Source organism: Chrysochloris asiatica, unplaced genomic scaffold (assembly GCF_000296735.1).
Source record: "Chrysochloris asiatica unplaced genomic scaffold, ChrAsi1.0 scaffold00212, whole genome shotgun sequence".
NCBI lineage: Eukaryota > Metazoa > Chordata > Mammalia > Afrosoricida > Chrysochloridae > Chrysochloris > Chrysochloris asiatica.
Window position 1 is genome coordinate 2,164,476 of NW_006408730.1, and position 12,369 is coordinate 2,176,844.

The 12,369-nt window shown below is 38.3% G+C and overlaps 1 protein-coding gene across 1 annotated transcript in view; it reads right to left on the minus strand.

Moving 5' to 3' along the window:
- The window catches only part of KANSL1L (KAT8 regulatory NSL complex subunit 1-like), a 112,357-nt gene that overhangs the window by 52,762 nt on the left and 47,226 nt on the right, over nucleotides 1-12,369 (minus strand). The window contains exons 3-4 of the mRNA XM_006872742.1: nucleotides 5,958-6,155; nucleotides 4,033-4,154 (exon numbers count right to left, since the gene is read on the minus strand). Of these exons, the coding sequence (XP_006872804.1) occupies nucleotides 4,033-4,154; nucleotides 5,958-6,155 (320 nt within the window). The remainder of the gene's footprint in view (nucleotides 1-4,032; nucleotides 4,155-5,957; nucleotides 6,156-12,369) is intronic.

A 12,369-nucleotide genomic window follows, 5' to 3' on the forward strand; every position in this document is an offset into this window, starting at 1 on the left:
AACTTGCTCTCCAGCATAGAGATGCTAAAGCAAATGGAAGAAATGAGGAGGTCCAAGAGCTGAACAGAAAATTTCAAAGATCAGCTCAAGAAGCGATTTTTGACTACCTTATTAACTATTACTGCTTGTATTACATCATTGTTGTTGTTGTTGTTAAGTGTTGTCGAGTCGTTTCTCATAGCAACCCTGTTTAGGGTGAATGAGGAACAGCTGTTGAGTTTGAATGTCCAATCTTGTTGTTCAAACCAACCTTGAGGTCCAGTGCTCATTCTATAGCGCCACACCAGGACTCTGTATCATATCACAGGCCTAAAGAAGTATGAGGATTTGTGAATGGATAAAGCACCTTCCAGGATTTTAGAAACAGCTACATTCATACATTGACAGAGAACTTCCAGAGGTTCAAGGCAGATTCAGAAGAGGCCGTGGAATGAGGGATTTCATTGCTGATGTCCGAAGGATCTTGGCTGAAAGCAGAGAATATCAGAAAGATGTTTCCCTGTGTTTTATTGACTGCACAAAGGAAGACCAGTTGACACCACTATCTGTCCACCAACCACTAAGGGCAGTGATGATGAAATTCAAGCGTTCTGCCAACTTCTTCAGTCTAAAATTGATCACACATGCAATCAAGATGTATTGGTAATTACTGGCAATTGGAATGCAAAGGTTGGATAAAAATAGCAAGGATCACTAGTTGGAAAATATGGCCTTGGTGATAGAAATGATGCTGGAGAGCACATGACAGAATTTTACAAGGCCAATGACTTCTTCATTACAAATACCATTTTTAAACAACATAAAAGATAACTATACACATGGGCCTCACCATATGAAAACACAAAAATCAAACTGACTACATTTGTGGAAAGAGATGGTGAGAAAGTCCCATAGCATCAGCCAAAACAAGGCCAGGGGCAGACTGAAACAGACCATCAATTGCTCATATGCAAGTTCAGTCTGAAGCTGAAAAAAATTAAAACAAGTCCATGAAAGCTGAAATATGGTCTTAAATATACCCCAGCTGGTGTGGCAATGTGGGTTAATGTTCTGGACTGCAAAGTCGGTTTGAACTGCAAAATTGGAGGTTCAAGTTCATCAGCCACTCCTCAGAAACCCTATATAGGGTTGCCAGGGGTCAAAACTGACTCAACGGCACTTAACAACAACAACAATATATAAATATACAGGGAGCCCTAGTGGTGCAGTGGGTTACATTGTGAGATTCTAACTGTAGTGTCATCAGTTCACGTCCATCTTTCTCCCCAGGTGTTCTTATGCTTCCATAAAGATTTATAGACGTGGAACTCCTATACAGGGTAACTATATAAATATACACACACAAGCGTTTTTCAAAAAGTTAGTGGAACACAAACAATGTTCTACATCTGTTTTGGTGAATAATAACTAGGGTCTTAAGATCTCATAAACAGCTCTCTAAGTCCTTGTCCAGAGGAAAGAAGAATGAGACAACAATTCGTCCAGTACACTAAGGGACCAAAAGAACACCAGTCTCCAGGACTTTGTGACAGAACAAGTGGTGCCTGGCGACCACTACAAACTGCTATGAAAGAGATCACCTCTGAAGGTCCTGGGTAGAATGGGTTGAAAATGTGGAACAAAACTCAAAATCTTAAAAAAGACAAGGCTTAGTATTCAGATAGAGAATGGAGGAACCCCCACAACTAGTCCTTAGTCACTCTACAGGTCTGGAAATGAACTCACTCCCTTAGAGGCTCACTTTTCAATGAAACAACAGGGCTATAAAAAGGAACAAGGAGCTCTGGTAGCACAGTGGTTATGAATCGGACTGCTAATCTCACGGTCAGCAGTTCGAAACTGCCAGCTGTTCCACGGGATAAAGATGAGGGTTTCTGCTCACCATAAAGATTTACAGCCTCAGAAACCCTGTACAGGGTCGCTATGAGTTGGAACCGACTCCACGGCACATAACAACAACAACAACAACATAAAAGGAACAATAACACTAGGAAATTAGGGCATCTTACTTAGAGTAATCAACCATTTGAGATCAAAAGGGCAGCATTTACCTAAGGACAAAGTTCAGAGGGTTAAGAAAGATTGCGGAATGGAAACAGGAAATACAGGGAGAAAGCAGGATAAGTGATGTAATAACTGGGAATTGCAATCAGTGACATGAAATACAATATATATAAATTGTTGAATGGAAAACTTATCTGGTCTGTAAACTTTTACCCAATTCACAATAAAAAAATTTTTAAAAAGAAAAGAAAGAAAAAGTTTGTGGAAAAATTGAATTAAAAGATAATGAATTCTTCAATAGTGAGTAATTATTATCATGATGAATTGTAATTGTCACAACTGTGGAGGTAGAAGTTTTGTAACATAGAGGGGGTAGTAGTTAATCTTACTTTCCAGGAACAGAGGACTCTAGGACCATCAAGGGAGAAGAGCATGAGCTGGGACCCTCTGCAGAGAAGCAGCGACACCAGAGATGGAGGCAGAGATGAGGACATGGAGAGAGAGAGAGAGCAGCTGAGGACTCAGGACTCATGGAAAGAGAAAAGCTGTGTGCTGGCGGCCAGGAGGCAGGCTTGCAGAATGTGTCCTTTGGTTGTTTAAAAGATTACACATTCTTGAGTGTTTTTGTGTATATTAAAAAACAAAAACCAGAGGGAATAGAAGCAAATACTGTTGAATGATGATGCACAGAGGAGACTGTAATCATTGCAATGAAATGAAATACCATAGGTAAGTATAAAACTGATAGCTAAACTATCACTCAATTCACAATAAAAACTTTAAATATATATATAATGGAATCTTTCCACAAACTTTTTGAAGTCCACATATACCAGATGTAATTACATATATGTATACTTACATATATACATACACTCATATGTAAATACTTATATGTGTAATTGTGTCTGGTTGTTCATGTTGTTGCTAGTGCCACTGAGTTAGTTCTGACTCAGAATGACCCTGTATAGATAGGGTTTCCAAAGAGAGGCTGGTGAGTTTGAACCACTAGCCTTTCAGGTAACAGTCTTATCCTACAGCACCACACTAGGGCTCTCTCTATCTGGATAGATACACAAAATATTATCCAAAATGGCTAGTTCCAAATTACAAGCTCATGCACTAGTTTAAATGTTTTATAACTCCGTTTATAATTAATTTATACTATGTCTTTCCTAATTGAGGATATGAGGATATCATAGTTGCTTTATACAACATATCTTTAATTTCAAACTAAATCCTATAAGGAATGTTGTTGTTAGGTGCCACTGAGTCAGTTCCTACTCAAAGTGAGTCTATGTACAGCTGCCCGTCCTATTCCATCCTCACAATCATTGCTCTGTTTGAACCCATTGTTTTAGCCAAAGTGTCAATCCATCTTGCTGAGAATGTTCTTATTTTACACTGACCCTCTCTACCTTACCAAGCACCATGTCCTTCTCTGGAAATTGATCACTCCTGGTAACAATCCAAAGTACATGAGATGAAGTTTCACCATCTTCGCTTCTAAGGCTCATTCTTGCTATACTTCCAAGACAGATTTCCTCATGCAAACAAAGGAGTCCTGTGGCGCAGTGATTAACTGCTTGGCTGCTAATCAAAAGATCAGCGTTTCAAACCCACCAGCTGCTCCATGAGCGAATGAGATAGTAGTCTGTTTCTGTAAAGATTACAGCCTTAGAGACCCTATGAGGCAGTTCTCCTCAGTCCTGTAGGACCTCTATGAGTCGGAATCAACTTGACGGAAATGAGTTTGGTTTAAGTAATTATGTAAGTTGAATGTAACTCAAAATTGTATCCATGGTCTATTCAGTGTACTCATGTAGTACTTACTTAAGGAACAAGAAAAAGTCATTATAATACTTCAAGTGTGAGAAAGGTGCGGGGCCAGGCAACACTTCAGTCAGTGATACATAAAGTTACTAAGAGTTAGAGCCAACTCGATGACAACTAACAACAATACTTAAAAGATGAAAATGAAATGAAATAAGCCAAATTTAGAAACGAAACTATTTTATTGATACCTACCTCCTGGAAATGCCATTCGCCAGACATTTATGGCTACAGGATTTAGAGGAGAGGGGCGATGAAGTTGGGGATAAGTTGAGTGGGGAAATCAAACTGTTGATGATTTCCGTTAACTGTGCACTCTGAAAGAAAACAGTCATCCTTTTACCAATGCTAAGCACGAAAGATGTGTTAAATCTAAGATCTATCATGACTTTTATATGCTTAGCCTCTCATGAAACAAGTAGATGTTTACATTTTAGAAAATACAAGGTGGCTTCAAAAAGTTGTTAGAAAAATTCCATTACCTTTTCATTTCATTTTTCTACAAACTTTTTATATCCCTTCATATTTTAAAAATCTGTAAGTAGCCCCTCCTTTCTATACCACTTTTTGTTACAGTTTCTTTTTCTATCCATCCCATCCTCTAAAAACCTTGAGCCTAGTTAATCTCATTTACATAATATTTTCCATAATACAGCCAAATTATTAACATACAATAGTTTAATTTATTGCCTACTCTGTGCCAAGTCCAGTGCTGTGGGCTAATGCGTTAGACTGTAAAGTTGTTTGAACTGCAAGGTCGGTGGTTCAAGCTCACCAGCTGCTCCTTGGAAACCCTATACAGGGTCGCTATGGGTTGGAATTGACTCAACGGCACTTCACAACAACATATGCCAAGTCCTGGTGTGGAGCTGTGGGCTCATGCACTGGACTGCAAAGTTGGTTTGATCCACAAAGTCAGTGGTTCAAGCTCACCAGCTGCTCCCTGGAAACCCTTATACAAGGTAGTTACTGGTCAGAACTGACTTGACAGCACTTTAGCAACAGCAACAATGTGTCAAACACCTGCTATGTATAAGCAACTACATGCTAGGTAGTGTGCTTTGCTTTCACTCTCTTAAAATTCTGAATATATTTTTTTAATGGCTCCATAATTTCATTTTGCATGGAGTCCTACTAATTAATCAATTCTGACATGAGCCCAGGTTCAACTAAACAAATTGGTGGCATCAAAAAGGCATTCTGGCTCCTGGAGTGCTGCTGTACGATAAGCACTCGACTGACACCAAGATAGGTTTGAACTGCAAGGTCGGCAGTTCAAATTTACTAGCTGCTCCTTGGATACTCTATACAGGGTTGCTATGTGTCGGAACTGACTCAATGGCACTTAACAACAAAAACAGGGAGTGTGATAGTGTTTTTCACAGTGCTTATTAGAAAAACCCAAGAAAATTAGATGTGGGGAGACATGAATCCGTATCATGTCCCAAGGAGACAAGTATCAAAACTAGGTATGTTCTGGCAGGTTTACTCTGAACCCAAAGTAACAAATTCCTACAAAGCCAGATGTGTTCTAGAGTCACCAATGCCCAAGTCAGAATAACTGGTTTGCTTTCAAAGGAGAGCTATGGGGTAGAATAAACTTCTGAAGCCATTCATTACAGGACCTAAATACCAGGGAAGGCTTTGGAATCAAAGTAATTTGTTAAGGGCTTCTTTGATTTTCCATTTATACATGATCAGATTTTATGAAGAAACCCATATCCCAATATTATCTTTTATTAAAAATCTCTCTTGATAATTAGTCAAATAATTTTTGATTGATTTAACAATAGTACATTATGCTTTTCCCCTGAAAAGTATCTGACCTTAAACACCTTTGTTAGAAAAGGGGTTTCCAACCCTGGTATAAGTGAGTTACTACCTTGAAGCTACTTACCAATACTTTACATATTATATTCAAATACTCTAAATTACACTAATACGATAAAAGGTATCAGTCATACACCAAGTATTTTCATTGTATTTAGTGTCAAAAATGGTCAACTCTAATCATTATCATCCAGGGAGGCACAGAGATACTAATGTTTACTTGAACAGTTTATAAACTCAATTAGAAGTCATTCCATGCCACTTGACACCTGACTCTTAGTTCACTTTACCTGTTTTTCTATGTTCCGAAGAAGCAGTGTAGGGCTACTAGGTGACATTTCAAAGTCTTGTTCTGGAACAGAATCTTGACTGTCTTGTGAGGCCTGTGGATTCCCTGTAGTGTTTAAAGAAGCTGCTTGGTCAGCAAATTGTATTTGTTTCTTCAAAATTTCTTTTGGCAGTTGACATTCTTCTAGGATTACTACCCCCTAGAACAAGAGCAATTAGGAGTTAAAATAAAAACATAATGATTGCTAAATTATCTTACATAGTGCAAAGTACATGAAATTATACTTCTTACATATTATCCCTTGGAAATCAGAAAACATGCACTCAGAGGTACAGTTTAACTCAAAGAATTGGCATGCTTAAAACATTGACAGCGAAACTAACAAGTGGTTAAAGGGTTGCACTTGTAAAATATTGTCACAACTTATATAAGGGGGCTTCAAAAAGTTTTTGAACAAATAAAATGAAAAGATAATAGAATTTTTCCATGAAAAATTTGAAGCCCATATATATAAATATATACACAGTTACTTTCCTTATTATTGGTTTTAGTTATTGCCACGTTTAGAATAAAGTTAAAGGTTTATTATACTCAGAATATTGACATTTTAGACTGAAGTCCAGAATATTTCCTAATATGGTGGTGGTGGTGGTGTTAGGTGCCATCGAGTCAGTACCAACTCATAGCAACCCTATGCACAGCACAACAGAATGAAACACTGCCTGATCCTGGGCCAACCTCACAATTGTTGCCATGCTTGAGCTCACTGATGCTGCCACTTGGCCAATCCATCTCACGGGGGTCTTCCTCTTTTGCTCTGACCCTCCACCTTACCAAACATGATACCCTTCTCCAGCGACTGGTCTATCCTGACAATATGTCCGAAGTATGAGAAACAAAGTTTGGCCATCCTGCCCTCCAAGGAGCACTCTGGCTGCACTTCGTCCAACACAGATCTAACTGTTATTTTGGCAGCCCATGGCACTTTCAATATTCTCCTCCAATACCATAACTCAAAAGCATCAATTCTTCTACAGTCTTCCTTATTCACACTGTCCTGCTTTCTCATGCATATGAGGTTACTGAAAATACCATGGCTGATTGCCTAACATAATCTTCTGAAATTTTGGTCACTAGCATCTATTTCATATCCATGTGAGTTTTATATACAACCATTCATTTTACACATTTAAATAGTGAACTGAAAAACACTCAAACACCCTAGCTCTAGAGAAAAGCCCTTGAGAGCACTCTAAGGAGTCCTGCCCCTAGGTAGCAGAACAGCACCAGGAGAAAACATTCTCTCCAGGCCAATAAGAAGTCTTGCTGCCTAAGGCCCCTGTGTTAACAATGACACATGCTCTCAACTTTGGTGGGGCAGTTTCTCAAATGAAAGGAACTAGGGACTGAATAGGCTGTCCCCACCCTTACCTCACACACACACATACTGCTTAACTGGCTTGCTCAGAATTCTCCCATGCTGCCCAGCTTCCTCACTGTACTCACTAGTGTCACTCTAAGGTTTGCACCCTTACGTCTCTCAGGCAATGGAGGCCAGAGGGAAGTGGGGGGAAAGCTGTGTACAGACAAGATCTCCATGTTGTTGTTGTTAAGTGTTGTCGAGTCAGTTCTGACCCATAGCGACCCTGTACAGGGTTTCCAGGGCTGTAAATCTTTACAGGAGCAGAACGCCTCATCTTTCTCCTGCAGAGCGGCTGGTAGTTTCGAACTGCTGACCTTAAGGTTCGCAGCCCAATTCATATCCACTACGCTACCAGAGCTCCTGAGTTCATGTTTATTTCTCATAAAACTTCTTCCTTCCTATCCCGTCAACTAGCCTCATATATGTTGAGGAGAAATAATAAATATATGTATATAAATACATGTATTGTTGTTGTTAAGTGCTGTCGAATCAGTTCCAACTCATGGTGACCATGTATGGGGTTTCTGAGAAGCATGTGGCAGGTATGTACTGCCGACCTTACAGTTAGCAGTCTGGTGCTTATTCTACAGAGCCAAACCAGGACTCTATATTCCTACATATCATTTGTGCTTATATATACATATGGAGTGTGGTGGTTCTGTAGAATAAGCACTGGGCTGCGAACCAAAAGGTCAGCAGTTCAAGCCGACCAGCCTACCTTAGGAGAAAGATTTGGCTTTCTGCTCCCACCGATTTAAAGCCTCAAAAACTCTACATGGGGTCACTATGAGTTGGAACTGCCTGGACAGCAATTAACAACAACAGCATATATAGATGTAGGTTTACAACTATTACTTACAAACAATGTTTCTAGGGAAAAAGCTATTTTGTGTTTCAAAAGTCCAGTTTCCGAATCTTTAAATGTTTCCATTTTGTAAGCTGAGGCCCTGCTATACTTAATTCAATGAAAAGTGATATTTTAAAACACAACCAGGAAAACATTCATAGTCAACTTGATAATCATTGTTCTCCTCAGGCTATTACTCTGGATAAAGCTATGATAGATAAAGCAAAATAGAAAACAAATACATGAGGGGCTTTAAAAAGTTTGTGGAAAAATGCCATTATCTTTTCACTTCATTTGACCTCGAACTTTTTGAAGCCTCGTGTGGATAAATTATAGCAAAAATGAATTGTGGTAATTGAGACAAGTAAAAATGCTGGCAAAAGATGACAGCAACTGCTCCCCACAAGACAACTCTTGCTGATAGTAGCACTAGAAAGACTTTTCCCCTTGAGGGTCCTCATAGGGAGGGCACTGGGTAAGGAAAAATAAACAGATGCCTCCTCAGCAACATGTTTATTATTCATGTAAGTGATCAAAGCTACTTTTAACCAAGAATTTAAATGGAAATTTAAAAACTAGTAAAACATGCAACTTGAAATGTAGAAGACCCTGGTATCAAAAAACAAATCTATGAGAGGAACCCTGTGAGACCGGAGAGCTATCTTTTCTCTCCAGAAACTGTTTTTTGAGAGCGAGCAGAAGCTGTTGTCTTTGTGGAAAGCTAGAGCAGGGGAAGGGATGTATGGAAAGTTATGATGTGTGGACAGAGTTGCTAAGAACAAGGAAGGAATGCTGTTAATAACTTCTCTCTTTTCTTTGAAAATTTCTGCAAAATGTAGAACACCTGGAATGTGGCAAAAAATGGGTAAATGACAAAGATTTTAAACATGTAGATACACTACTAGATTTACTCACTTTGTACTTCTCAGCTCAGCACAAACTAGCACTTATTCAGTCATTTTCCATCTAGTTGATTTGGATTCAAGGAATCTATCTCCATGTGTGTTTATTAAAACAGGATATCTACCAAAGAGCATCTCTCAACCCTTTTATGTTCTCCTTATCTCTCATTTAATTGAGAAAAAAAAAAGTGTTTTTCCTTTGAAGACACATTAAAAGATAATTCTGTGGCATTCTAGTTACTGTCACTCCCCTTTTCACTAACTTTTTCTTACAAGAACTCCAGCAGCTATAAAAGCAAAGAAAGTGCTGTTTTCTCCACTATGATATAATAATAGCTCAATTAAACTGCACATAAATTGACATCCAAAGGAAAGGTCACAAGCTCATAAAATGTTGCTAATGTCTAACTATAGAAGCAAAGGTTTATTATTATTATTATGTTTGCTTGTTTTGCTTAGTTTTGAAATCACAAAGAATAAAATTAAAAATGGTTTTTTAAAACCTTTCTTTTTCCTACATTAGTAGATTAAAACATTAGTAAGATTTATCTTTTATTTAGTACGGATTCTGTAAACTTTGTGAGCACAGTTCTGTTTTGACACATATGGAACTACCATGAGTCTGAAATCAATTCAATGGTAATGGGTTAACGTGTTACTATTTTGTAAGCAGTAAAAGCCTTATATAATTACAATAGAGAACACCCATGATTGTAAAGAATCTGTAATCCTATTGTATAAGATACCTCATCATGTCTTTCTACTCAGGAACACGGCAGAGGGGAGTTAGGCAGTCTTAGATCATTTTTACAGATAAACCAGATGTATCTCACAGAGGTAGACAGACTATTTTGTATAACATATAACCACCTCCACCACCACCAGGAGCTGTAGGAGATAAGCACTGGACCCTGGACCTAAAAGGTCTGTTTGAATTGCAAAGTCAGGGATTCAAACTCACCAGCCACTGGAGTAGGAACTGACTGGACAGCATTTAGCAAACAAAACAAAAGCAGCTAATCACAGGCAACTCTCCCCCGTCTCCCCTGCCCCTCCCCACCAAAGACTTCCCCCACCCCCACTGCCACTGAGTCTATTTCAACTCATGGGGTTTCTGACACTACATTTTTGAGGGAGCAGACAGCTCACCTTTCTCCCTTGGAGCAGCTGGTGAGTTTGAACCACTGACCTTACTGATTAGCAGTCTAACACCTAACACATAACACCATTAGGGCTTCTTTGAATCACAGGCAAAGGAGAGTTTAACACGTTAAGTTTCTGGTGTCAGAGTCCATCTTTGTCTATTATTTTGGTGGTGGTGGTGGTTGTGTGCCATTGTGTCAGTTCCAACTCATAGCCACCCTGTAAATTTACACCCAAGGCTGTAAATCTTTACAGGAGCTGAAAGCCTCATCTTTCTCCCAAAGAGTCACTGGTGGATTTGAACTGCTACTGTTTCAGCTAAGCAGCCCAATGCGTAACCCAGTATGCTACCAGAGTTCACTACGATTTACTAATGTCAGTGACGTCTTTCCAATCTGATTAGAATCAACTCTCATGAGGGAATTAATGGTTCATTTTGATTGAAAAAATATCTTAATCATTTACATTCTAATATTCCTAATGCATATCAGAACAAACACTATCCAGCCGGTTAATATAAATTCTATCTACTAAGGAAAATGTACCATTCGAGTCAATATAGAACAGTCATTAAAAGCACAGGTCCAAACTTAGCTTTCAATTTATATACTAGCTCTGCCACAAAGGGTCCAGTCTGGGCAAATTAATCTCTGTGAGCTTATAGTTCCATAATGTAATAGGACTAATATAACTACTTCAAAGGCTTAGTGCATGGAATTAACAAAGGAATGTACTTGTATGTAAAATACTTAACACTATGTTTATCATTATCCTGTATGGATTATATTTGAAACTTCAATACAGACTATCTTCTGATTTGTCAAGTGTTTATATGTAGAATATGATAATCAAAACATAAATATATATATATAAAACAGCTTAAATGCAAATAGTAATAATTAAACACCTGATTATATAAGGAAAAATGTCACAATCAAGAAACCATTTTGAGGACATAAAATATGTTCTTAGTATAACTATCTTGACATTTTCCACATCATAAACATATTGCTACTTTCAAGGGTACAAAGGATCAATACACACCTAGCCTAGACTTTAAAAAAAAAAAGTAAGGTCACGTAAATTATTACTGAGAACTTTTTACTTCTTCCCTTGACATAATCTATTCCAATAAATATTAAGACTTCAGGTGTGGCACTGTAGGATAAGCACTGGACTGCTAACCAATAAATCAGTAGTTCAAACACACAAGCTGTTCCTTGGAAACCCTACACAGGGTCACTATGAGTTGGAACCAACTTGATGACACTTAACAACAACAATCATCTATTCAAACTTTAAAATGTTTAAACAATAATATATGATTGCTTAGAATACACAGAACATTAAAATAGCCTTTTACAAGTCAAAGAAATATAACCAGACTGCCAAGATTCCAATATAAAACTGATGACTGAGTCATCAGCTTAACTGGAAAATTCAGAACCCACTTTCTTGGAAATTTCCAAATTGATTTATATCTGAATCTTTCTTAGAACTCTATTTGCTATAAAAATGCTTGTGATATCACATCCTTTAATGACAATGATCAAACAGGAGAAATTATCTGGTGATCGTGACAGAGCTGGGAAGTCAATACAACTGAAGGGCCCAGCTGAATACAGAGTCCAAAAGTCATTGCCATAAAGTCAATTCCAACTGACAGCAAGCCTACAGGCCAGAGTCCAGCTGCCCCATAGCATTCCCAAAGCTGTGAATCTGTACAGAGGCAGACTGCAATCCTTTCTCCAGTGAAGCCACTTGTATTTATAATTAACCTTTGGGTTAGCAGCCAAGTGCTATAACCACTAAGTAACGAGAGGAATTTAGTGTGAAATATCTATCAGGAAAATACTGTTGAATATGGTTCCCTCAAACCTAAGGAATAGAATCCATAAGTACACAGTTCTATGTCTGGCCTTTTCTCCACTTTCCTACAGACACCACCACTAAATTCATATAGCATTAAATAATATTCATCATATTCTAACTTGCTCTCTTGTTGTTTTTAAGTGTCATCCCATTGGAACTTGTAGTGACCCTGGGTAGGATTTCTGAGGCTTTAAAGGAAGCTCTGGTAGCGTAGTGGTTACGAATC